General features: G+C 43.5%; 1 protein-coding gene across 3 annotated transcripts in view; it reads right to left on the bottom strand.

Annotated features, from left to right (window-relative positions):
- The window catches only part of DAAM2 (dishevelled associated activator of morphogenesis 2), a 243,722-nt gene that overhangs the window by 64,149 nt on the left and 152,154 nt on the right, over positions 1 to 27,419 (bottom strand). For all 3 annotated transcript variants that reach the window (XM_073338564.1, XM_073338566.1, XM_073338565.1), the window contains exons 5-8: positions 22,793 to 22,887; positions 13,726 to 14,059; positions 1,659 to 1,769; positions 811 to 914 (exon numbers count right to left, since the gene is read on the bottom strand). In XM_073338564.1, the coding sequence (XP_073194665.1) occupies positions 811 to 914; positions 1,659 to 1,769; positions 13,726 to 14,059; positions 22,793 to 22,887 (644 nt within the window). The remainder of the gene's footprint in view (positions 1 to 810; positions 915 to 1,658; positions 1,770 to 13,725; positions 14,060 to 22,792; positions 22,888 to 27,419) is intronic.

Genomic DNA, 27,419 nt, shown 5'->3' with positions numbered 1-27,419 from the left:
CCTGATCTGGCAGTCTTCCAATCCATGTAATTCCAGCAGAAACTGCTGCCTCTCTCCAAGCCACCTGGTACCTCCAGACTAGCCCTGTCCTCAGGGAGTGGTTTGAACTAGGGTAATGCGGGAGAGGAATGGGAAGTAGCACAGCAGTGGGGGCATTCCCTCTCCATGCATAGGTGGACCACAGGAGAGAATTTGCTCCACAACACAACACCACATGCCATACCTCCCAAGGTTTGTGTTCCGCATTGCCTCACTTTATAATCTGATAAACTTCTACAGGTTCCTCAAGTATCTCAGTCAAATCACCTAGTTCTAAAAAGTTTATTTTGGCTTGTAGATTTCTGAAGAGTTTAATTTAAGCTGCCTCAGTCAATGCAGCGAGCTACAGAACTTAAAGTCACCAAAGCAGATGTACCACACTGGAGCGCCTCTTTAATACCTTAACTTTTAAAATATGACTTCAAGAACCAGAACATTAGCCCTGTGTAGATGTTGATTTGATGTATTTATTGAACTGTGGTCTTGCTCTTTCCTATCAGGGTTGTGGGGTGGTGGCATTTTCTGCTTGTTTTTACAGGTGATCATCTACATCTTAGAAGAACAGTTCCGGAACTCTTTGTCCAAAAATTTTCATGTTGCCTCCATAACCAATCTGCCCATTCTGAGGATACTGTGTGCGCGTGCGTGCATGCGTGTCTTTTAGAGAGACCCAACAGCAAGCTTGAATGGAAACTCAGTTGGAAACCTTATTTCTGGAACAGCTACTACTGCTCCATAATGGAGTATCTATTGTCAAACAGCACGACTCACCTGTCTAATGTTGCATTTTCATGTCCTCTTAGCTTGTCAATAACAGGTTGAATTCCCAGCATCAGAAACTCATATCGCAGGTGCAATCGGAATTCCAAATTGTCCTTACAGAAGTGGGGTAAAAAAACCCAACTCATCAGACTCCAAAAGATTTTGGATAGATTCACTTAAAGGTAAATTCCTACTTTGAATATCACCTCTCCTGCGTTTAAAAGTTTACAGATAGGCTCACTTCCCCTGGTCTCACTCAGAATTTCTCTCAACAATCCTGCCCTTCCATCAGAAAAAAAAAGTTCAAACCGGGCCTTCAGTCACTGTGTCATTCTCGGGTGACTGTGTATCCTGCGGTTCCCCCTTCAAAACCAAAGTCCTCGTATAACTACCATCAGCTCCATGTATCCTTCTGAGAAGGGAGCCCTCAGAGACCTAACAATGCTCTACAAGTTGCTCAGCAAGGGACAGAGGAAGAGCAAAGCAACTGGCATTTTCTCTATGATCCAAGAGCAGGTCACTTCCAAGCCTGGGTCACAAGCAAAAAGAATTTTGGAGGCTTCATTCAAGATCTCATCTATGAACCTCACAAAACCACCATACACACTGGCGTATTTCGGGGGGGGAGGGGAAGGGGTGTCTCTGCTCAGGAAGGGCTTCAATGGGGATTTACAAGCAAAGAATGAGGACGATGTTTTAAGTTAGGATTGATAAGACCAGTCGAGCACCTTTTCCAAGAATTTAACCCACTTAATACACTGTAAAGACTCACGCCTTGGTCTAATAGCCATTTCCAAAGCAAATAATTCAGTAGCAACAGCTCTGTTGTACATGGAATTTCCAGGACGGTGACTCACCTCGCCTGCGCCAGCATTCAGAACAGCATTGATAAAGGACATGATGGCTGTTTTGAGATTCACCTCATCCCGATAGCGCCCCATGCTTCGGTCTAGCTCATTCAGCAATGTCTGAAACACAAGGGGTGAGGTGAGAGGAGACTAACAACATTAATTACTTTCCAGCTCCCACATTAGCTCCTTGTGAATGAATGTCGGGCAGAGTCAGACTGCCTTTGATGTGTCACATCTCTGCTAGAGTGTAAGTGCTTCAGAGGAGGGGCCATGTCTACCTGTTCACATTCATTACAATTTGGGGCACTCCAAGAAAACTAATTAATAAAATGTCCACTTGATCCTGATGGAGAATCCCTGCCTAGTGCTTTGGAGGAAAGCAAATCCCTGCCACCCTTTCCCATTAAAGTCCCGGTCAATATGATCCATATGGCAGCAGTAAGAGGACTTTCCCTAGCCCAGATCTTCCAGTCAGTTTAACGCTGTATGTGCAAGACAGAATCTCCACGGTTAATGCATCTTGGCCCATTTATACCAGTGGCATCCATGTAATTTTCCATTCTTTTCTTGAGTCTAGCACAGTGGATTCTGCCAGTGCCTCAGGGGATAGAGAATCCCAAACATTAACTACCCTCTGGGGAGAGCCACCTCTGGAAGCGTATCATTGCACCTAGACCTTGGAGGTGTTTTGGTTTCCATTTGTTCCTTGGGTTCTGTTTAGTTGACATAAGGCAGATTTTTGCTCAAGTCTTTATGAGCTTCTTTTATGTATTTGTACACAACAGGAAGAGCCCCTGTGGTCACTCAGCTGCAAACTCTTTAGAGCTTAGAGGTGAGCTGCAGAGCTGAAGTGGAAGTGGAGTTAAACCCAGATTTCCATGCTGATGTTCCCCACTAAACAAGCTACAGAAGCATTTGGCACTCAAATATCTTTGAGCTAATCTTTATTAAATCTTCCTGCTTTGCAGGCAATATCCCAGAGCACATCACTGTCATGGCATCCGGTATTTATGATGCAGAATGATGGATTCTGGGATATCACCAGTGGGCTTGGAAGTACCAAGAGATGTTATTATGAGGCAGGGAAGAATTAAAACAAAACACAGTTAATGTGTTTTGGTGCCAAATGCCCCCTGCAGCCTCGTTAGGCTCAACTCCATTTGAACTCATGCTGCAGAGGCCCCCTTAAAAACTGATTAGTGTCATAAGTGACTTGTGTCATTCTATATGTATCCTTTCCCACTGATTCCAGGTCACGTGTGCTCCGCTTGTAAATCCAAAAATGATTCTTCTGTCAAAGCTGCAAATTCCACATGGAAGATAACTACGTTGTCCAGCTTCTGCCTCTCACATCACCAACACTAAACAAAAGCCCCACAATCAGAATTCAGTTGACAATTGTGCTGCTTATGCACTAGGGAGAATGCAATCCTGCTCAGTCTTCTAAAGGTATTTTGGCTGTACAGGGAGAATAGGACTAAAACATGCTAATGTAATGCATTCTGCAGGTATGGCTAAAATACACACACGGAGCAGAGATATTGAGTAAGGAAGTTCATTTTTTACTTAGTGGCTTTTGGACCCTGGCTACTGAAAGCTGTTCATTCCTAGCCAAGTCCCTCCATGCCTGTGATCAGTTTAATAGGTGTAATGTGGCCACCTCCAGAAAAGTACATCCCTATGGAGATAAGGTGTCACATAATCCATGCCTTGTATAATGGTCTAAAACCCTTTTCTTATTTATTATACACCTTTCTGATCCAGCCTAGGACTCTCTGGGATCTTTTTCTGTAACTGAACGTAGCATATACACCTCCATGTTACTACATGCTTGAATGTCTAAGCCCCTTCTACAGTCAGAATTTTCTCAACAGCTCAGTGGGCCGAGTAAGTCTGAGCTTTGTCTTCTGTGCCAGCTGCAAGCACCTCTGCCCCCGGCATTTGATCATCCAACAACTACAATGTCTTCCCATTGCTCAAGTGGACACCCGACACCCACCCCTGCTCTCTATTCACCATAAATGGGCACCAGTCTTCAAACACACCCAAAAAACCCAAAGTTCCTGAGTTGGCCAAAAAGCAGAGGAGAAACAGCAGAGAGAATTTAATTCTGTTACTTCAGCTTTTGTGCCAAGATTTTGAAATTGAAATCCAAAGCCTTAGGTCTCTGGAATGACGTGGGCAGGATTTCCCCAGCCATTAAAACAGCAGCTCCAAAAAGTAAGTTTTTTGTTTTGTTTTCCCCCAAACTTTGCACAAACCTGCCTCAGTCAGAATTCCCTTTGTTCAAAGTCAAGAAACATCAATTATTTGGAGAAGACATCGCTGAGCTAGAGCAGCTCATCCATGTCTACAATATATTTTTGTGGTTTGATAAGGACATGTATGAGAGACAGACAATGTTAAGATTTATAAAGTATCATTTATACATCCAGACCCACTAGCCATCCAGCTCGAAGGACATCTGCTAAAGTTCTCGGTCCCTTTCCTGCAATGGAGCTGGGAATAGGATATGAAAAGTAGTCAGGGCAGGGCAGGGCAGGGCAGAGGAGACTGTAGGGTAACAGAAACAAAAACGCTGAGTGAGGTAAGCAGCATTGTATCCTCTGCCATCACTTTGATCTAGAAGGGAGCACTATAAAGTCATGAAGTCCTTAAAGGGTCATAGTCTCTACCCCACATGGTGTGGCAGTTCTCCAATATCCCTAACCCTTCTGGAGTGGCTGATGCTCAAGTCTTGACTTGAACATTTCCTGTGAAGATTTCACCACATCTCTGTGTACTAATTGATTTTATGGTTATAAAAGTTTTTCTTACTAGTTAAGCGAGGAAAGTTTTTGCTTAATCTTATTATTCCTCATCTCTGACATCCAAGAAGGTTCCTTTAGTAAGCAGCAAACCTCAAAGCGGTTTGGATGAGCTCTGAGGGGTGGAAGCAAGTCAAATGGGAATAAAGGATTCTACTTTTTAATTTACTTCTTTTTAGTCCCTTTGTGGTGTAATCTCAGATTGCTCAAATCTCCTTCTATGGGCCCTGTTCCATACTGCTAGTATTTAATACAAGCCAGGCAATAGGGTTCTGGAAGGAACGCCAGTTGAAAAGGCTAAATTTAGGAAGAAGACTGAGCTGCCTATATTCCTTCACCTCAATGCTTCTAGTGATACTAAACATGAAAACCAGATACTGCTTCTACTCTTGTGATTCTAGACAGTGACTGCACAACAGCTCTCATCACCCAGGGAGACACTTGTTAACACAACATCTCCCAGGTCACAGTAAATCTAAGGGCTTCTCTGCATTGTGAGTTACTGCTCAGCCAGGCAAGGTGCAAATCTACAGAGCACAAGATTGCTGAGTAATAATGTCCTATATGGACTCCATTACCACACAGTGAAAGTCCTGGAGTGTAACTTAGTGTATTATGGCTTGAGAGCATAAGTCCAGGTGGCCTGGAATCACCAACAGTTGCTTTAGTAAAGAGAGAAGCACTGGCCTATATCTGACAATAGGATTCACTCAGAACTGAAAGCAGGGTGACTCTTAGCATTTTGACAGGTCTGTCAGATGTAAAGCCAGACATGAAGGACATTAGTGTGTCCTAAAATATCTTCCCAGGCCAGAGTGGCATCACCACTTTGCAAAATGATAAGACTGAATCAAAGCATGAGCGTGTTGTTAAGATGCACAAATGTTACAATGCCCTGACACAATGAGTTTGTTCCCCTAGAAAAACCTTGGAAGATGGCAACCATAATTATTAGTGCCAGCAGTGCACTGGGCACATTATGGAAGAGTTATAGAACAATAATAGGATCCTTGCCTCAAAGAGAATCAGATATAAATAAGGCAATGTATAAATGAGCACTTTGAATAAGTGCTGTGCATACTGACAGATCTCAAAGGTAAGTCTGTGCCATTATCTCTATCTTATAGAGGGGGAAACTGAGGCATTGAGGGGTTAAGTGACTCACCCATGGTCACACAATGAGTCAGAGACCAAATAGAAATAGCATCCGCTAGTGGAACTGAATGCAGGAGAAAGGAAAGAAACCAAGCAGTGAAGTTTAAAATTTGTCTGGTTAATTCTTGATCTTTGTTCAGAGTGTTTGTCGCTTTATTTTCCACATTTTCTTTTTCTTCTTCTTTTATGGAACAAGTTTGTGGGGTGGTGGAAGAAGCATGTTCTAAAGAGGAACTGGCTGGAGCAGAGGCATGTTCAGCCGGGAACAGGGAGGAGACAAAACATTTGCCACCGTACACTATGGGCAAAGATGAGCAAACTAAGAAACTAGATAGGGGTTCCACAGCCCAAACCCGAGTGTTAAATAGATGCATTTATATTTATTACTATTAGTGTGATATTTTAGTACGACCTCTGTCCCCTTAGGTGTGCACTGCATTTATTCATGTCTGCTCTACTAGGATAAATCAGTTGGTTCTCATAGAGAGCACTGGTGGTGCTCTGCCCATGCCAGTGACCCAGATGAAGCTAATAAACTCTCCCTGGAGGAACTTGCAGACTAAGCCTGAGATTTTCAAAGTCACCTAGATGGTTAGATTGCTTAACTGCCATTAATTTTAATGGGTATTGGGTGTCCAGATTGCCTAGGTGGTTTTGAAAACCTCCACCTAACTGGCACAAGAGGCTGCAGCATCTCACAAACTGGAAGAGACCCAGTCCCGCAGAGTGTGGACATTAGAGGTGGAATACTTCCCAATGCTGGTTGTGTTTCAGGAGCATTATAAAAGAGGAAAAGAGGGGGCTTGTCATATCTTAATAAAAAATGGTTCAGGCATAAAGGAAAGCATGAAAGAAGGTACAGAATGGGCAAATCGGACCGCTCAGCTCAGGAAAAAAGCTGGGGCAAACATGAGGAAGTGGGAAGGGTATACTGAAGGAAACAAGAGATAAAGGTTGGTAAAAAAAAATTGAAAAGGAGAAACTAACTATTAGCAGTAAAAGGAGTGAGAAAAACAGTGATGCATCTGGCAAGAGGAAGATGATCTTGACAGTGGCATTCTGGTCAAGCTGCAGGGTTGGAAGATGGGGGAAGCTGGAAGGGAGGAGGTTGCAACAGTGAAATAAGATGACTGGAGTCAAGACTGAAGTCTTAGCAGTGGAGAGCATCAGAAGGGTGAAATCTGGAGATATGCTGGCTGATTCTCCTCTAAGACTAGTGTAAAAATATCAGAATGGCCATACTGGGTCAGACCAGTGATTCACTTAGCCCAGTATCCTGTCTTCCGACAGTGGCCAAATGCCAGATGCTTCCAAGGGAATAAACAGAACAGGTAATCATTCTCTGTGTATATATAAAGCCTGCTGCAGTTTCCACGATATGCATCTGAGGAAGTGAGCTGTAGCTCACGAAAGCTTATGCTCTAATAAATTGGTCAGTCTCTAAGGTGCCACAAGTACTCCTTTTCTTTTCGGTAATCATTCAGTGAGCCATTCCCTGTCATCCAGTCCCAGCATCTGACAGTTTGGGGCATGGGGACACTAAGAGCATGAGGTTGCATTCCTACCCATCTTGGCTAATAGTCATTGATGGACTTCTCTAGTTCTTCTCTGAATCCAGTTATACTTTTGGCCTTCACAACATCCTCTGGCAACAAGTTCCACAGCTTGATTGTGAACTGTGTTAAGAAATACTTCCTTTTGTTTGTTTTAAAGCTGCTGCCTATTAATTTCATTAGCTGACTCTTGTGTTATGTAAATGGCTAAAAAACAAAAACACTGTCTTATTCACTTTCTCCACACCGTTCATGATTTTAAAGATTTCTATTATATCCCGCATTAGTTGTCTCTTTTCCAAGTTGACTAGTCCCACTCTTTTTAATCTCTCCTCATATGGAAGCTGTTGCATACCCCTAAATATTTGCATTGCCTTTCTCTGTATCTATTCCATTTCTATAGATCTTTTTTCAAATGGACAATCAGAACTGCATGCAATAGGCAAGATCTGGGCATACCATGGATTTATATAGTAGCATTATGATAGTTACTTCTTATCTATGCCCTTCCAAATAGTTCCTAACATGGTTAGCTTTTTTGACTGCCACTATACACTGAGCAGATGCTTTCAGAGAACTATCCACAATGACTCCAAGATCTCTTGCTTGACTGGAAACAGCTAATTTAGACACGATCAATTTGTAAGTACAGTTGGGATTATGTTTTCCAATGTGCATTACTTTGCATTTATCAGCATTGAATTTCATCTGCCATTTTGTTGCCCAGTCACCAAGTTTTGTGACATTCCTTGGTAACTTTTTGCAGTCGGCTTTGGACTCAACTATCTTGAATAATTTTGTATCATCTGCAAACTTTAGCACCTTGCTGTTTACCCCTTTTTCCAGATAATTTATGAATATGTTGAAAAACACTGGCCCCCACACAGATCCCTTGGGGATACCACTATTTACCTCTCGTCATTGTGAAAATTGACCATTTATTCCTACCCTCTGTTTCCTATCTTTTAACCAGTTACCAATCCATGAGAGGACCTTCCCTCTTATTCCATGACTGCTTAGTTTGCTTAAGAGCCCTTGGTGAGGGACTTTGTCAAAGGCTTTCTGAAAGGCCAAGTACATTATATCCACTTGATCACTCTTGTCCACATGGTTTTTGACCCCTCAGAGAATTCAAATAGATTGAGGAGGCATAATTTCCCTTTACAAAACCTGTGTTGACTCCTTCACCAACAAATAAATAGTGTTCATCCATGTGTCTGATAGGCAAAATGCTTGAAACTGGCACTGAAGTTAGGCTTACTAGCAAGATTGTATCTGGAGCCGTTTTTAAAAATTGGTATCACATTAACTATCCTCCAGTTATCTGGTACAGAAGCTGATTTAAGTGATAGGTTACATACCACAGTTAGTAGTTCTTCAATTTCATATTTGAGTTCTTTCGAAAAACTCATAGATGAATACCATCTGATAAATTAAACCGAAGTCACCAGGACCAATTTGTTCCAAAAATCAAATCAGGAATTACTCCACTGAAGTCCGTGAGTGTTACACCAGATTAGTACCAGTGTGAGGTCAGAGTCAGACCCATTGTAGATGGAATGATGGCTTGGTTATGAAGAGGCAGTAATTCAGACTGTAGTTTCCAGTAGGACCCAAGTGTGAACTTTTCCAATTTAGCACACTAACCCCTAGATTTAGCAAAAGAATTGTCTATATTTTCTACAAGGTCCCATAAAATAATCCATCTCCACAAATGAATTTCAGTAGAATTTATAGTGGTGGAGCCAGATCCTCATTTGGTGTAAACTGGTGCAGCTACACTGATTTCAATGGAGTTACAACAGTTGGGTCCAGACAATGGTTTGGATTCTGATCTTAGTTCCACTGGTATAAAACAGGATCAATTCTATTCAAGTCAAAAGAGTTATAGCAACATAACCAAAGTACTTTGGTTACAGCAACGTAACCTAAAGTAAGAAATTGGCCCAAAGTAGCAACTTTCCCTTTGTAATCTCCCTGCTACTTCTTCATTTGTTGAAGTCTGTGTTGTACTATAGTAGGCATTCCGGGTAGTAAGTCATGCCTGGAAGACCAGAGATGACTTAAGACTGAGCAGCAACCTGTAACAAGGAGAATACAATGTTCTTTGGTTCAGAGTTAAATGTGTGATTTCCACACACTAATCCATGTCACTTAGGCACATGCAAGTGGGAACTAATCAGTGCTCCAATCTGAAGCTGTCAGTAGTGAGTTATGCAGAGGCTTAAGTTTTAGACAGCTGCCAATAAATAAAGCTGACCCTCACTTCCTCATTCTTGTGAGGAAGTGGGGGGAGGGAGAAGGAGAAAAACCATTTAGGAATTCCACCAAGACAAGAAAAGAAACAGGGAGAAGGGAAAATAAAACTCTCACAGTTCTCTGGGAGAAAATGGTTCAAGCAACAGCTGTCTCACATTTACTCACTGACTCCTTGCATCATCTGCTATTGAGAGAGGTTGCCAAAGAAGATCCAAGGGGAGAGAGAAAGAGAAATTCTGACGTTCATTGCTGGTGCTATTGGGAAAAATGCTAAATCCAGAATCAGTGAGCAGCTGAGATGGAGCACAAGGATTTCAACAAGAGGAGGGATCAGGCAGCAACAAAAGGGGCAAGGGGAAACAGGGAATTATGTATCACTGCTGTCAGGATGGTGACTGGGGGAAAGCACATGTTCTGGAGTGGGAGGGAAAGGCCACTCTCAGAGTCACCGACTATAGTTCATGGTCTTCATTAATTAGTGATGAGTGTTGTTTGTTCTTACAAGGAATCCACGAAAAGTCAAAGAGGGAGGGACTAAATGGCTCAGGGGAGTGGGAAAGGCACATGGAACTTTTCACCTCTACGTCACTGGTCTCCATCTAACTTGAGTCAGTACTGGCCAAAAGGTGAGAACCATCTGATACCTTGTGTGAAATGAATTGTCAGGTCTCAGTCCAATCCCAGGTTTCTATATGACTCAACATGCCATCACAAGTGGCAACCCTCATGGGCTATTTATTTATCCTACAAAATAAATAGCCCATGAAGACTGAACTCCTCTCTCATCCTTTCACTAGCTAGTCCCAGGAGGTGAGGGTTGAAGCACAGTAGTGAGGCAGTGAGTCAAGGCTTGCACAGCTGCTGTGTGTATTGCAACTTTCCCTCTGTTCCCATCTAGAGCTGTCAACCCAGCACCTTTCACCAGCAGAAAATTCCATTCTAAAGCAAAACAAAATCTAATGAGAATGCCAGAGTTTTAGATCTTTTTCATCTTTAAGTTACTCTGTAAGACACACCAGTGAGAGGTTTTCTAAAAGATGTGCTCTAGTTCAAACAGGAATTACTTCAGGGAAGTTCTATGGCCTGTGTTATGCAGGAGGTTAGACTAGAAGATTATCAGAGTGGTCCTTTCTGGCCTTAGAATCTATATCAAAGACTGAGCTCAGGCCAAGTTCCAGAGAAGCTCAATCTTCCCCACTTTCTATGGGCCCAATAGTCCCATTTCTGTCAGCTTCCAAGCCTGAGATGCTGAAATCCTCCTCCTCTTTGGCTCATCTGCTGTCCCCTTAAATAGCCTATTGTCTCATCATCTATGTGAAAACAGAGCAGAGCCTTTGGGGGATTCCAGGCATCCTTTTCATGAGACCAATCCACAATTTCATCTATTATCATAAACAATGGAGCCAGAGCAATTTGTTTCCACTCTGCATCTCCAGAATATGCATCTCCTGTTCCTCCTGTGTAGAGTTTGCTTTTGATTAGCTTTCACTACTCAGGAAGAATTCTAATGGCTTAATTGTGTTAATGCCAGATCCATGTTTGGGGAAATTCTGAGTTGGTTTTATAGGCTAAGAGAGAATTTCTGAGAAGGGAATTAGAGAGCAATGGGTTGGAATCTACCTAAAGCAGGAAGCTCTAAACCCTTCAGAGAACTCATGCACTGAGAGATGCTATTAAATGCTCAGGTGATAGGAGACATTTTCCACCAAAATTGTCCTTGGAAGCCAAAGGAGCTGTGAAGTATTTGCAAAGCCTTGGTTATAAAGCTGCAGATCCAAGACCCAGAGTGAAGAGCTGCTCAAAAAGGGCATTGTCGTTGCTTTATTGTATTAAATCCAGACTCAGTCCTCTATTATCTCCCAGGCACATACAGAAAAGGCACAAGCTGGCTTTTCTAGTGCCTCCTTGGGCTCAGCCACCTCACCCCCTTAGTGAAAGCTCCAGATCTCCCAGTAGAGCAGAGACGTGCATATCCCTCTTCCTTGGCCTGGTTGCCAAGGAACTGCAAGACCACTCTGAGCCAAGGCCAGGACTAGAGAGTAACAGTGCTTCACACTTGACAGATGAAATATGAAGCTTTATGTCACAGGCATTCTTAACTGAGAACCTTAAAGTGTGGCATCAGCTTCCTTCCTTGCCTTTCACTGAGCATGGACCATGTTCACTTGGGATGCTGCCACTGATCCACTGAGAGACGTAGATAGGTGGAGGGTGGCAGTGGTAGGTATTTGTAGACTTCTTCAGAGTTAAGATGAGAACTGCTTGGGTTCAACCTGTTGGAGAGAACTCTGTGGAAAATGCCATTCCAGTTTCTGGACACAGGCTTTACAAAATTAGTAAGCAGGAGCATATCCCTGCTGCTAATCACATGGGGTTTGTTTGTTTGTTTTTAAAAAGAGGAAGCAAACACTTTTCTTTCCTTCCCCTTCCCGCCCCCGAATGCAAAAACATTTGACAAAGGCAATTATTTGTGCATTCCGGTCAGTCATGGATGAGATAGTAAGCAAGTTCCCCCAGGCTCACAAGAGCTTCTGTGAATCACTAGATGTGACTTCTCAAAGGCCCAGCTGTACAAGATGAGATGAGATGTGTTACCATACACTGGCCCAGCAATGATTTATCATCCCAGTCATTTACTCAGTTTGAGACAAATAAAAAGATATACACAGAGGAGTCCCTCGAGTTGACTTGGGCTTTCTACAGCATATGGGTTTATTCAACAGATCAGCTTGGTCGAGTTGGGACAAAGAATTAAAATCTGATTGAAAGTTGCTGGGGCTGTGAATTACTGCCAAACACGCGAGGTCACCCCAAAGCGCCTCCAGTGTAAACAACCTCAAGCTTCAGAAAGGCTTCCTCAGTTAAGCTAATGACCAGAAAACAAGCAAGATTTAAGGTTGTCCTCTCTTTCTTACATGCAGACTACAGTACACTAACCATTGTACACTCTCTGGTTTGGCTTCCATTCCCCAACTCCATGCTTTGGATCAGTGACTCCCAACCTCTTACCGGTACGTTGGTCTTTTGTGGCTGAAGTCTTAGTCTCCCCAGCTCCCTATTGTCATTATGGCTGAGTTAACACTGAGACTGCAACTGAGATCAAGGCCCCAGCATGCTAAGCTCTGTACAAATACGTAGTGAGACAGTGAATGCATAGAGTAGCTTACAATCTAAATAGACAAGAAAAAGGGTGGATGTGGAAACAGAAGCACAGAGAGATGAAGCGTCTTGGCTAAAGTCAGAGAGTAGGTCAGCGTCAAAGCTGGGAAATAGAACCCAGGTCTCCTGAATCCTAGTCGTGTAACCTGGGCAGTAAGCCACTTGACTCCCTGACCCTCTGTACTGGGACTCACCTTGATGAGAAACAACCACATGAGCTGCTGTTGGTGACCAGTGACCACTTCCCACTCAGCTGTGCATGCTGCAAACTTCCACGGAGCTTGAACTACTTTTACAATCTCAAATTTAGAGCAGCTTAAGATCCACTGAAGCTTAGACTATGCACAAACTGAAATGGGAGGTCGGGGCAATGGCTGATGTAAACAAGGTTCTAGGACCTAATTGTATATTATCCTCCTTATAGTAGCCAGGCAAAACCCAATGGAAACTTCACCCATGGAAGGAATATAGGGTTGTACTATAAGAACGGTAAACTAGTACAGTGCCAATATGTTTAGGAACCATGGCTTAACACAGAGCTCACAAGGTTTCTCCTCATCAGGATGGTTGTTTCATTAGGAAGATGCAGGTCATAGCATCAGTTTATAATCCCCACAACCAGAAAGTCCGTGATCTATCTTTGAGTTTTACCTCTATACTTAGAGCAGGAAATATCTGTGCTAACTGTGGAGTAACAACTGGCAAATGTTGGCTTATTAATGGCTTTTGTTATAGATCATTTACTCCATACTTTCTGCATTATGACAGAATTGACCTCAAAAGCATTACAGAAGCTCCTTGGGCCTTTATGCTATTGGCACTTAAACAGTATGGTATCAGGTACCCAATAGATGATGTCAGTCTAGGTTAGAGTGTGAGATTACTGAAATTCTTTCATTAATACAGCAAGACTCAGTTTTAAGGTAAAGCACAGTAGCTTTAAATCAGCATTGATAGCAGTGACTGGCTGTAGAACGTGTATGACAAATCTATGTGGGGAGCTGACACTACTTTGGTTGATCCAAAGTCCAGGTGAGGAAAATGGACTTTATGCCTTGACAATGTTGTACACTGTGTATAAGTACAAGCCACCCTTTTCAAGATGCACGGTGCTGTGCATTGTTGGCTGAGTGTTTATACCTGGAATCTTGTCCTCTCTGCAGCATAGACCTGGTAGTGAAGCATGGCCTGTAGGACCTTCTTATGGCCATCCGGCACCAGGCAGACAGCCCCGAGGATCTCCAGCACAGCGATCTTGGTCTTGATGTTCTCAGTCCGTAAGCTCTGGGAGATGATATTGATACTTTCTGGATGGGCCAGGACATGTGCCCGTCCCTGGGAATTGTTCATCAGTGCCTTAATACACCCTATAACGGATGTGTGTATGCGGCTCTCTGAGGTCTCATAGTCCATGCTCTTCAGGAAGTTCAACAAACAGGTCAGGCCATCCAGCTCAATAAACCTGGTCACAAACCTGAAGGGAAAGGGAGAAAAACAGAATTAAGGCAAACTGTACAATAGGCATCAAATTAATAGACTATGAAACTATGATGCTAAGAACAGAGCAGTCAGTAGCCTAAAGAACTCCAGATGATTCCAGGCAACATGTCACAGACAGTCAGTCTTCTTGTCACGGTCATTTTCCAATTTAGGTAATTGCATTGTGTCTGCTTCAAATCCCACCTTTTGTTTCCCCTGTCCTATGTGCTTGGACAGTGTTACTGTATAATAACTACCACATTCAACCACAATGGCTGCTGCATTTCAATGGCCGGTGAAAAGATTCCTACATACTGGCAAATCTATAGGGCCTACACCTACAATCCTGGATCAGGCAAAACTCCCAAAATGGCTTGTAGGATCTCTGCTGGTAGGAGATGTTCTTAAGGAGGGAGCAGACTCAATGGCCGCCATGGATACCACCAGGGTCTGGCATGAGGACACAAATAGACTAGAAATGTGGGCAGTGAATTTGCAGAAGGAACAGCATGTTCCAACACCATTTTATTCCAAGTTTGGGGTCACTTTTCAAATCACTAGGGTTGTGTGTCAAACTTTCATTATGAAACCAGGCAAAACATGTCTGGTTTCAGATAAAGATCGTGCACCAATCTGGATGGATACAACATAGATTAAGCCCAAGGAAGGGTCTATAGTTTCATTCAAACCAAAGATAAAAACACAATGGATCAGTTCATCCCTGGAATTAATCCACTGAAGTTAACGGAGTCCATTGAAGTCAGTGCAACAATACTGGGAACACATTCACCCAATTGGTTTTAGCTGAGTTTCACTGAGAGTTTTCAGGAGGCTTAAGATTTTGGGGTCCTATGCAAAGTGAAGTGAACAGGATCCCATTCAGTTCCCTGTCCAACTTGTGAACACTGAGCGGTTCCAAGCATGTGTGTCATTGCTTTCTGTTTTGTCTCTTGCACAAGAACACTCCTGAGCCTCAGTTATGTATTAGTATACAATTACATTAGAAATATGTCAGCCAGTCCTTTGGTTGGTACTCCACTTTACCACACAGGAAATTTCATGGCCCACCTGAAAGTTGGGCCAGATACACTAGACAGTTTGCCAACCTTCAGCTTACTTGGACCAACAGTTCTGAGCAGAAACCAGGCAAAACTTGGTGGTTTCAGATGAGTTTTACTCTGAGGTTTGTTCAGACCTGAACTTCAAAGCAAATTTTAGAAGGGGCCAAACACACATGCACCAACAATGAGAAGAGGGATTTCATTAACTCAGCTCAGCAAAACTGCCAAGTTTCACACTGCTCTGATCACAAATTACTTGTCTTTTGGGTGTACCATCCTACCCTCTTTATGTATATGAGCCACGGGAACAGAAGCCCCTCTCCCCTCAGGTAGATGGAAGGACCACACAGAGTGCACTAGGAATTCAGTAAGACACCAAACACCCTTTTTTGTTATTCTAACTCTTTGCAAGAAAACTAACGGGTAGTTCAGGGTCTGTGACCCATTCGGTTGCTGGCCTCTCTGCCAAGACTGCAATTTAGGCAGTCATGGCCAACTGTGGTGGTGCTGTGTCTGTCATGCATGTGTCCACTGAGAATTGGACTGAGACCAAAATTATTTTGTGCAGACTAGCAGATGGCCATGAAATGATCACTTTTAGATGTTTTGCCAGTTGTGGCCCAGAAAGGCCTGAAATTTTCTCCATGTTCTAACCCGAATAGGATGTTACAACACACATTATCAGCTCTGAGTCCTAACATTTACTTCAGATCTATTTGTTCATGGTGACTCTTTCCAAGTTCCTTTGTGAATCCAAGGGCTTGCCAAACTCATTACCAAAACCGAGCAGCAAAAGCATTGCCATCCTCATAGCTCCAGGGCTAAGGGGAGAATAAGACTGACACCCGCCCTGGAGACAAAGCATTCTCCAGTGGTTCAAGAAAATCACTCAGAGCCTGGTCAGTCAAGGGTTTCTGAATTCCACTTCCAGATGGAGCACTGGCTATTGGTGCAAGACATGAAAGTCAGTGACTTTCATGTACCTCTGCCAGCCCAGCTCTGAAGACCAGGTGACAAATCATTTGTGAAAGGCACAGAGACAGTCTCACAAGCGCAATACCCAAATAAATCTAATGGCAGAGAAACGTTACTAGGATTTCTAGGGTGAGGTCACTCCAGCAGAAGGGTAGGTGCAGGAAAGAGACTGATATCATAGACCTTGATTAACGACGAAGTTTCAAACAATGTTGGGATTTTCCTGTATCCTATCTGGTCCAGAGAGCAAAACACTAATCTCTGTTACTCAATAGGAAGTAAACTGGACTACCTCCCAATCTCAGCTGACATCAGATGTAGGATGAAGCTATGATCGTCACCTTCTCTTTTCAAAACACTCAGTGCCCTGTCATCAGGAAAAGCTATACAGTGAGTGCGAGTCCAGCTCATGAACTAAATGTCATTCTCATTGTATTTTTCTGTGGTCCACATGGGTGTGAGACAGATGGGAGAGTTCAGCTCCTAAGCTGAATGCCATTGACATCATAATGTTTGCTTAGTGCTTTTGTGCATCTGTGTACACATAGGCGCACGCACACACATGCTTGTGCATGTACGAGGCGTGCAGTCGCATTTCTAGGGAAGAGTACCTTCATCATTGTGTTATTTGTGTGCAAAATTAGCCTCCCACGTGCCTCATATGTTGTACATGAGGACCTTGTTTTATAAAGGTGTGATGTCAGAACGTGTTTGTTAACGTGTCTTGTGTAACACATTCTAAAGTTCCAGCATAGACAAGGCAGCGTGTGCTTTAAATAGGTGCCAGATTGGTTGAATTAAACCCTAGGCTCCCTGCAGGCTTTATCTTGACCAGCGTAACTCATGTTAAAAAACAGGGTTCTACACTAGGGTTTTAAAACATGTTAATTTGAATATTAGCAAACATAGCTTAACAACAAAACTCTCATCCTAATGACAGGTTTCAGAGTAACAGCCGTGTTAGTCTCTTTTCGCAAAAAGAAAAGGAGTACTTGTGGCACCTTAGAGACTAACCAATTTATTGCATCCGATGAAGTGAGCTGTAGCTCACGAAAGCTCATGCTCAAATAAATTGGTTAGTCTCTAAGGTGCCACAAGTACTCCTTTTCTCATCCTAATGTAGACAAGGCCTATGTGGCAGTGATTTTCCCCACTGCTTGTCTTATTCTCAGACCTATCCCTGTACAGATTGTGCTACAGGCTCACTGTGAGAAATGACACAGCTTGGGAAAGATGGAAAAAACATAAACCGGGGGGGGGCATGGGGGGAGGGCAGGATGTTCCCACCCTACTGACAGTCAAGGCGATGTTTCCCAGGCTAGCTGCAGCAGTGGCCTTTGGATCAGGAGGCATGCACAACCCTGACGAACCTTGGACCTCTGCCCTGCCTGAAATTCAAAGCAGAATAGGCTGCATTTGCTGGATAGATTAGTGACCAGCTAAAGTACACAGGAGTGAGATGTGGCTAAACCAAGCCAAAATAAAGAGAACCCGACCTCCATTTATTTTAAGACTGGGTAAAATAGCATTGGAGCAGGGCAGAAGAGTGATGACATTTATTGCTGGTAATTCAGATTAAATAAGATCCTTCTCCCTTTCCCCTCAAACTTGAGTCAAAACACTCCTGAGATTCCAAAAAGGTGGGTTAACTTCTCATGCCCCTCATCAACTTTCATTTTCACTGTGTGGCTGCACTTCCATATTCAAGTGCTGAAATATGAAGAGCAAAGCTGTTCTCTCACCGATTCTAGTAATAACCTTTGAGGAACTTTAAATTAAAATCCCTTTCCTTACAATACATATTTTCTTGAATGCAACGATTGTTCCTGAGCACTGGGATCCATGCAATGGCTTATTTTTATACAGCTGCTACTGAGATCCATGCACTTATTTATTATTGTAGGGCTGCTCCTGAGCACTGAGACTGATGCACTGGTTTATTATAAACGAAATGTCTATTGCACTTTCATCTAAAAGCAGAGTGCTTTAATGAATTAAGCTTCACAAAAGATACCCGAGATGCAGGTGTGTTTCATTTCAAACTTTACAGATGGGTATCCCGTTGTGACAAAGTTCCTCCTCTGCCTTGGTGGGTCCTGCGCTTATTGGCGGATTTGCTTGCCTCAGAGATTCATGGCAGTCCTCAGTTTGGCCACTTTTATTAGTGACTTAAACCTGCCATTCACTTAGCTAACCTCATCACTGGCCAGCACGGGAAAAAGGAAGAAAAACAATCCCCACAGTCTCTGCTGAGCCACCATGTGGGTCGGGGAACAGCCCAGAGACCTTCCCCTCTGGTGGAACCCACAGTCCAGGTCAACTCCCCCTGTGTCTGATCAGGAGTTGGGAGGTCTGGGGGGGAAGCCGGGCCAGCCCTCTGCTCCAGGTTCCAGCCCAGGGCCCTGTGGAATGCAGCTGTCTAGAGTGCCTCCTGGAACAGCTGTGCGACAGCTACAACTCCCTGGACTACTTCCCCATGGCCTCCTCCCACCACTTTTATTCTCACCACAGGACCTTCTTCCTGATGTCTGATAATGCTTGTACTCCTCAGTCCTCCAGCAGTACACCATCTCTCTCTGCTCCTAGTGCCTCTTGCTCCCAGGTCCTTGCACACACACCACAAACTGAAGTGAGGTCCTTTTTAAACTCAGATGCCCTGATTAGCCAGCCTGTCCTAATTGATTCTAGCAGCTTCTTAATTGGCTCCAGGTGTCCTAATTAGCCTGCCTGCCTGAATTTTTCCAGCACGTTCCTTCTTGTTCTGGAACTGCCCATTACCTTATCCAGGGAAAATGGACCTGCTTAATCTGGGACTAATTCATCTGCCTTCTAACACTCTCCTGTAGCCATCTGGCCTGACCCTGTCACACCAGTTAAAGGGACTCCATTCTACAGTATTATAAAGTACATATCCAGATGGGGACACTTGGTTCAGTGACTCCTCTTACAGAGATGCCTATGGGTAAGCAACCAAGGCACCCCATTAGTATCTTGTGCCCTCTGCAGGAAGATTCTGTTCAGTCCATTTGATACAAGTTTTGATTTTCATTTGCCATGTTGGTCAGGCATCTAATGAAAAGAAGTGGCCTGGAAAATGGGATTCATGTCCAAATTCAACTAAAAAGACTGGTATCTTGAAGACCTATGTACAAAGCTGCTTACAGAAGGGATCTGATGTAGCTGTGGCTCCCCCACCCCTGCATCCTTTTATCAAAGAAGGAATTGGGTTGCTGATCGGCCATGGGCAGAAGACTCGTTTGGCAGCTAACAAATTAAGTCATTGGAGATTAGTTGAGACACTGATTTAACTCAAAATTTGGTTTTGCTTAACTATGGGAAACAAGGTTCAAGCCCCGTCAGCAATTTAAGAGGGAATGCTTTAAGCGACAGTTCATTGATGCTGGTGCAGATGCTCATTATTATAAACAAATTAAATAATGCCTGTTGAGAGACCCAGCTGAAGCAGCACAAGACTGGTTGAGAAAGCCCTGAAAATGTGAGTGGGCTAAAGGAAGGGTCTTCAGCCAAAGATCAGATTCTCCCCCGCCCCCCCCCCCCAGGAGATTGGGGAGTGGGATCTTATTGGAAAGGCCTTCTTGAAGGATAGAAGGAACCTCACTGGTGGCTGTGAATATATGTTTGAGCTGGACACTCAAGTCCATGGAGATGCCTCACTCCACAGCTTGCTGCCATGAATGTACTCAATTGACATGATGAAAGTCTGTCAATTTCACTGAATACGCCCCAAAATAGGTCTGCACCAATGCAAAGGATTGATTACATTCTATCATAGCAGCTATTGACATGTGGGTTGAACCACCAGCACCTGGCTTAAGAGTGGGGAAGTTGTGGCAAGCTGCCATGTTTCCTGTTTATCCTTGAAGTCAGTTTCCGTTGCATTGTGTTCTTTGCTGTGTGAATAGAATACAGGTAGTCAAGATTAGATGGTCACTTGCAAGCAGGTTGTCCTCAGATGCCAACAACATCCTCCAAATCATTTCACCACTTTCAGCTACACTGCCCTGAAACTCACCACAGAGGAGCTGCTGTATGTCACAGTACAGCACTTTCTACGAAGTTCTGTCAAAACTGCCACAAAGGATTTTGGGTTACAGTAGATGAAGTCAGATTGCAAGGGGTTGAATATGGATTCAAATCATGAACAAGTATGAGAACAACATTCCAGCAGGTCAATAAGTTAGTCTCCCTTCTCCACTTAAAACCTCCATGCTCATCCAGTACCTGAGCATGCACTCACCCAGCCCGAGGAAGACCAAAGGCTAAAGTGACAGGCCATTTGCATTTGCTTGCTGCCTCAAAAAGAAGATGCGAGTGCATAGAAGTTCCTTTACGTTCAGAGCGCAACACAAATAGATGTTCTGGGAGATGTTTCACCAGTTCTAATTGGTAGCTATACTTGGGAAAAACCCTGAGTACCCTGGAGCATTAGGTTTGTTAGTGTTCCTGTCTGGCTTATAGTCAAGATAGGCCCAAATCACAATATCCAGATTCACTTTCCTAAATCTCAGATCTGAAGCCTCCTATCTGCTGGTGTGTCTACTCCATTTATAATTAGAGAGGGTCCCAAACCAAAATCCCAGACCTGAACATTCCTGAACTTGATTCCAAAACTAGAGCCAGCTCTGGACTTTGCAAGTGGACCCTCCTTCCCTCCCTCTCTAATGGGCCAAAATAAAACCCTGGATCCAAAAAACTCCAAAGCTTGAGGGATTGAAACCTGAATCCAGAGTTCCCAGCGTGCCACGAAGCACTCAGAATCATCAAGCTCTTTCAAGAGAGGGGCCTTGTAGGAAGGCTGCACAGGCAAGTCTGCTTTTTAGATTTTCCCTTCACATCCCTGCAGAACAGAGAACAAGAGTCATAATAAAAGTTGTTTTCGCTCCTGGAAAGCGAGCAGCTAGCACCCTAGTGGATTCTTAATGGGGCCTGTATCAAGCAAAGCAAAGAACAGTGGGTTCTTTCTGCTCAGATTAACATAGTTCCCACTCAGGTTTTTTCCTGAGATAACGTGGCATTAGTTGCTTTCTCACACTGCCCCCACTTGACATACACAGCAGATTATTAGAGTGCGCGAGGGGCGGGACTCAAAGATTTATGGACGACATGGCAAACAAGGCACCTTTTTTGTGCTCTCCCACAGGGTCCCATTTTCAGGAGCTTTGAGTGGACTATGCTTTCCCGCATGGAGGGAGGAAGAAAACAAATCCTAACAAGGGAGGACTGACTTCCTGTTATAGTTAAGATGATTTAGGATTTGCCATAATGACTCAGGCCACTGGTCCATCAATGACTCCATCCTGCCTCCCATAGAGGCTAACACCTGATGCTTTCAAGGAAGCTGTGCATGCACGTACATGCACCACCCAGCCAGCTGTATAACTCTGCATAAAGGGAAAAAACAACCTCTATTTCAACCATTGCTCCCAGCTGCTTGATTTGGTTAACTGGAACTGGCTCCAGAATTATCGCTGGTGTAACTGCACTGATCACATTCGATTTTACCCTTTACTAAATCCACACGTCTGTATAACTCATGTTCACAAAAAACTTGCGGTAACATGAAGGGCACAGACGTGCAAAGCTCAGCCTTTTGGCTTTGCAGGAACACATGAGGAAGAGATTCTTCTCAATTGCCATCTACCTGGGTTCCCAACTCTCTTGGAGGTGGCATTCAGAAAGGTGGATGATTTCAGTGGGAGTTAGTACCTTTGTGGTTCCTCTCTTGGTGTCACTTGGAGCTTTGGCTTCAGAATTCACCATGGAACTGTCACACTTCACCAGGGTATGTATTGAAGCCCCAGGAAACTGACTTCTGCATGGTTTCGATGCAGATACATCAGTCAAGCTCAGGCCTACGTGAAATGTTCATGAACTTTTTGACCAATCCACTCTGCTTCCTGAGATCACACCTGTTATGGTTCTGTTTTCTGTACACTGCGCTTTCCAATGTAAAGAGTCTCTAAAGTAATTATAATTACAGCTTGTAATTATTCATTATTGCTGCACCCAGCAAACAAAAGGGGACCTTAGATTTTTCAAGGTGCACTACACAATTATACAGAAAAAACAAACAAAAAACCCAACATAAGAATACAGGCCTAGAAGGGACCTCCCTAGATCAGAGTCCTCTGCTATCACAGACAAACCCATCGTATAATCAAACATCTTGCTACATTCTCATAGCTACATGCATCGCAAAAAGAAAACCCCACATCAGGTGCATGTCAGATGACTTGGATATTTCATACTTAGCATTTTGAGTTGTTCCAGATAAGGAATATTTGAATCCAACAAAGTTCGAGAGTTAAGACGGACATGCCATCCTTAATTCACTAATATACGCAGGGTACTACAGGCCATGTGGTCTAGAATCTGATTACCACAATTTTCACCTCTATCTTCAAAGACCTTCTTCAGGTTTCTAACAATGCAACTTGTCTTATGCTTTCCTGGAGGCACATTCATAACTCCACACATGCACCTGGAGTGTATAGAGGTGAAGGTTTGTAAGGTTCTCTATCAAAATTATGAGCTACCAAAGGCAGCTTTCTTTGAAACAATTGGGTACCTGCCTGCGATCCGCAGCTGAAGGTTCTCTCACTACCACTGTTTCCTGTGTCAGATATAGCCCTGTGAAGGAGTGGGTGAAAGAGAAGATGAACAACAATTACCTCATGGGTTGAGTCCGCAGAGCTGTTTTCAAGTCTTCAACTATTTTATTCCTCATTTCTGTTTCTTCTTCATCAAAAGCATACAGGGTCTGCATCTGTTTGGAAAGAAGAGCAATAGTTACAAAAGCCAGGGCTGCCTGATAGAAGGTCAGAGAAAACAGACTGCTAGACAGCCCAGACGTCATCAATAAGAAATATTCTACCAAATCACTTAGAGGTGCTTGCTGCTTCCAGCTGCAAAGCTGAGTCCAGCTGAGGCTGCTTCTATTCCTGTGGATTAGCAATAGAGTATAACCCAGTGTTCTCAGATTACCAGAGGAAGTCACAGATGCCCTCACAAAATAATGTTCCTGTCTCTTATCTGGGATGTTCACTGCAATATGTCTGAACAAACAATTTAAGTCTCAACATTCCTAACAGGCAGGTATTTGAGGGAAGTGATTTTTCCCCTCTATACGGCACTGGTGAGTCCACATCTGGAGTATTGCGTCCCGTTTTGGGCCCCCCACTACAGAAAGGATATGGACAAATTGGAGAGAGTCCAGCATAGGGCAATGACAATGACGAGGCACATGACTTACGAGAAGAGGTTGAAGGAACTGGCCTTATTTAGTCTGCAGAAGAGAAGAGTAAGGGGGGGATTTGATAGCAGCCTTCAACTACCTGAAGGGGGGATCAAAGGGGATGGAGCTTGGCTGTTCTCAGTGGAGGCAGATGACTGAACAAGAAGCAATGTTCTCAAGCTGCAGTGGGGGAGGTCTAGGTTGGATTTTAGGGAAAACTATTTCACTAGGAGGGTGCTGAAGCACTGGAAGGGGTTACCTAGGGAGGTGGTGGAATCTCCATCCATAGAGGTTTTTAAGGCCCGGCTTGACAAAGCCCTGGCTGGGATGATTTAGTTGGGGTTGGACTAAATGACTTCCTGATGTCTCTTCCAACCCTAATCTTCTATGATTCTATTGCTGTTCCAATTTTTCAGACAGGTACACCAAGGTACAAAGAGGTTAAGACCTACATTTTCAGTTGTATTCACTAATTCTGGGTGGCGCCGTTTTTTGGGTGTCCAGCCCAAAGGCCAGTACTCCTGATCTAGTCCCACCCAGCTCTTCCGCTGACTTGCTATATGACCTTGAGCAAGTCACTGAAACCCACGTTTTCAAACTTGGAGGCACAATTCTAGACATCTAAATTCAGAGTCAGACACTTGAAATGGATAGCCTGATGTTCAGAAGTGCTAAGCATACATAGGTCTCAGTGAAGTCAATTGGATTTGATTAGAGCTAAGCACCTCTGAGAACCAAGCCACTACATTTGAACATTTTGGCCTATGTCTTTCTCTGCCTCAGCTTCCCTAATTGTAGAAGATGGATGATCATTCCTAGCTTATTGACAGGGGTACCATGGGGTTTCACAAAACAACGTTAAGGCTAGGAGAACCTCAGCTCTCAACTCAGACTCTTCTTGAATAAATACCTTGATTAAACAAATATTATCCAGCACCTACAATAATGACCCATTACAACAGAATACTAGTGTCTTTATGGTAATGGTTCAGCAAGGAAGTCCCGAAGAAAATCCTCCTTTCACTGGAACATCTCTTAACTCTCTCCCTCCCGTTCTTCCCCAAACCCTTCGGTGTTGCAAACCATGTGGTGTCAACGCATGTCAAATCCCGAGGGTGGTCACTTGGCTAAGAGCCGTGGCTGTTTTATGCTACACAGATGGTACAGGGAGCTGTATTTAACTCTAGGGGTCCTCTCTCTGATCCATGCTAAAGTCAAATTCACTCACTAACGGAGTGAGATATTTCCTGCCCTAATCGAATGACAGAGTGCTACTGATGGAAAATGAGCTGATGATGTTTTATCTTCTGCCAGCATCCCCAACAGCCAGAAACATATACTGAAACACTCGAGCCAAGCCATATACAATCCCCTCTTCAAAAAAATAAATAGAAACCATGAAAACGCATTGTGGAATCTCAATTGCAGATTCCTGAGGCGGGTTTTGGTGCTTGATTTGTAGTTCTTTGGGTGAGGGCCCATATGGTCAACTTTTCTTGGCCCATAAATGTTCCTTTGAAAGGCTCCCATTTTTACAATAGCTTACTTTCTCCTCTGACCCATTGTTGGAGGGAGGCACATGGATGGCAGGAGGGTGTCCAAAGGTATTTTGTTGAGAGTGGAGACAGTCTGTTTCCAAGGGAAACAAACATAAGTAATCCTGCTTTTGCAGCAGATGGTTAATTACAGAAAAATCCTTTCTGGAAGCTATGAGCAGCCAAGAGCCCTTCACTTCTCATGGCCAGGAACACGACTCCCTGTGCCTCCTCTAATGAGGAAAGGGTCACATGTCCACATCATGAAATTACAGTGTGAAAGTTACAGAAAACAGGATCACCACTAGGAGAGAGGGATGGGAAACTGTTGTGTGTGGGGATCACTGTTTGTGGCTACATTTCATAGTTATGTTTGGTTGGAAAATAGTTTTTCTGAACTAAAAACTGCATTAAAGGGATAATGTTGGCCTAGTTTAGGACTCCGTGTAAATTAATTTTGTTCCACAGACAAAAAGGAGGAGCAAACTATTGCAGGGGCTTCAACCAGCCTGAGATACTCCATGCACAATTACATACATACTATTTTTCACCAGTAAATTTTTGCATGTTCAGAACTGTTGATTTGAATGCAACAGGGAAATCTGATATCCAGCTACCCGGTCTGCATGGATTAGTCTGAGACTGCACATATGTGGAAAAAACTATATACAAGGAATTGTGTTTTCAAAATGACAGGCAATCTTAAAGGCTGCTTTTGGAAATTTGGCTCAGTGTGAATATTTTAATTTAAATTTTGTATTTTGTTTAAAATCCAAGGGAAAAAACTCCTCCTCCTGTGCCCTGACATACTAGAAATCCAGTGCCCTGAAATACTAGAAATCCAAACACAGCAGCATAATGCTAGTGCATGAGAGCCAGAAAGCAAAACTGACTAGAAGCGGAAAATGAACTGACCTGCCTAGTTTCATTTGCCAAGCGGAGTCAGATGGAATAAAGGAAATAAGTAGCAGAAACAGTACTAAAAAAAGCACAAACTGGATTTTCAGAATTTTACAGTTATGGTCCAAGTTCCTTATTTTGATTTCACCTGTACCATTTTTACAACTTGTTACTCAGCTGAGTTCAGTGAAATTACTTCCGATTTAAACAAGTGGATCAAAATCAGGCTCTATGTCATAATTAGAGTATGGCCATTTATTGTTATTAATGTGACTAGTATCTGGGCAATATCCTTTTAAAAACATTTCTTCAAAGAAATGAGCTCAGGTAGAATTCAAGCTGCCATAACATCTCTAGAAGTGGATTAGGGATGATCCAAGAGCAGAAATTCTCCATTACAGATTTTAAAAAACCAAACAAACGTAAGATGCTCTGAGCAAACAATGGTTTAGAGCAGCATGAACCAGATGGGAGATGGAGTCATCCTCCACCTGTTAGATTCTGCTAAGACATTTTCTTTTATGTCCTTATGAAGCTGTTTTGCCCTGAGCAAATGATTTCTGAGCCAGAGAAAAGGGCCTCGTAACAGCTGTATTTATTAATCTTGACCCCATCTCATGCTATCACTCCAAAGAGCTGTATGTGCAGCTACTGTTCACCAGCACACCCTTCTGTACAAGTGCAAACATAGCCAAGATCATAAAAGCAACATGCTGGTGTCACAAGTAACCTTCCTTCTCCCCCATAAACTGGGGATTGCATTTATTGAGGCTGCCAAGCAGACACTATCACAGAGAAAAAGACAAGTCTCTTGACATGTGATAGAAATAGGGCAGCTGCTCTATCCTACGAAGAGAAGTTTCATGACTTGATGAATCAGCTGAGATGAGAACCCTGATATTTAGAATGGTGTATGATTTTGTGTCTGCAGATAATCACTGGTATGATTTGTGGCACTGGATGTCAAGTTACTGGCTTTACAGGCACAAAATTACAGGTGTGGAAATGAAGGGCACAATTCTAAGTTAGGTAGCATCAATAGTTAGCTCCCTTTCTTCCAAGGATTGATGCATGAGCTATTCCATTTGTGAACTAGTTGGTATCATCCTTCCAATGGACGATCTGAAGGACAGCTCACTTAGTTATAACAGGGGGCATGACAGGTATAGCAGGGGCCTTATTCTACTCTCACCCATGCTGGTGCAAATCAATGAAGTTATATGGACGTAAACAGTATAAAACTGGTGAGAGAATCATAGAAATGTTGGTCTGGAAGGGGCCTCGAGAGGTCATCAAGTCCAAGCTTCCCCATTGAAACAGCACCAAGTAAACCTAGAAAAGGGGTGGGCAAACTTTTTGGCCTGAGGGCCACATCTGGGTATGGAAATTGTATAGCAGACCAAATTGGGGTTGGGTGGCGGGAGGGGGTGAGGGCTCTGGAATGGGGCCAGAAATGAGGAGTTCAGAGTGCAAGAGGCGGCTCTGGGCTGGGGCATGAGGGGGGGGGGTGGAGTGGAGGGTGAGGGCTCAGGCTAGGTGTGCAGACTCTGGGGTTAGGCTGAGAGGGGGTTGGGGTGCAGGAGCGTGCTACAGGCCAGGACCGAGTGGTTCAGAGGGTGGGAGGGGAAT

The sequence above is a fragment of the Lepidochelys kempii genome, chromosome 3, assembly GCF_965140265.1.
Source record: "Lepidochelys kempii isolate rLepKem1 chromosome 3, rLepKem1.hap2, whole genome shotgun sequence".
In the NCBI taxonomy this organism is placed as follows: domain Eukaryota; kingdom Metazoa; phylum Chordata; order Testudines; family Cheloniidae; genus Lepidochelys; species Lepidochelys kempii.
Note: the sequence above shows the minus strand (reverse complement) of the source record. Positions and strands in the feature narration are given on the sequence as shown.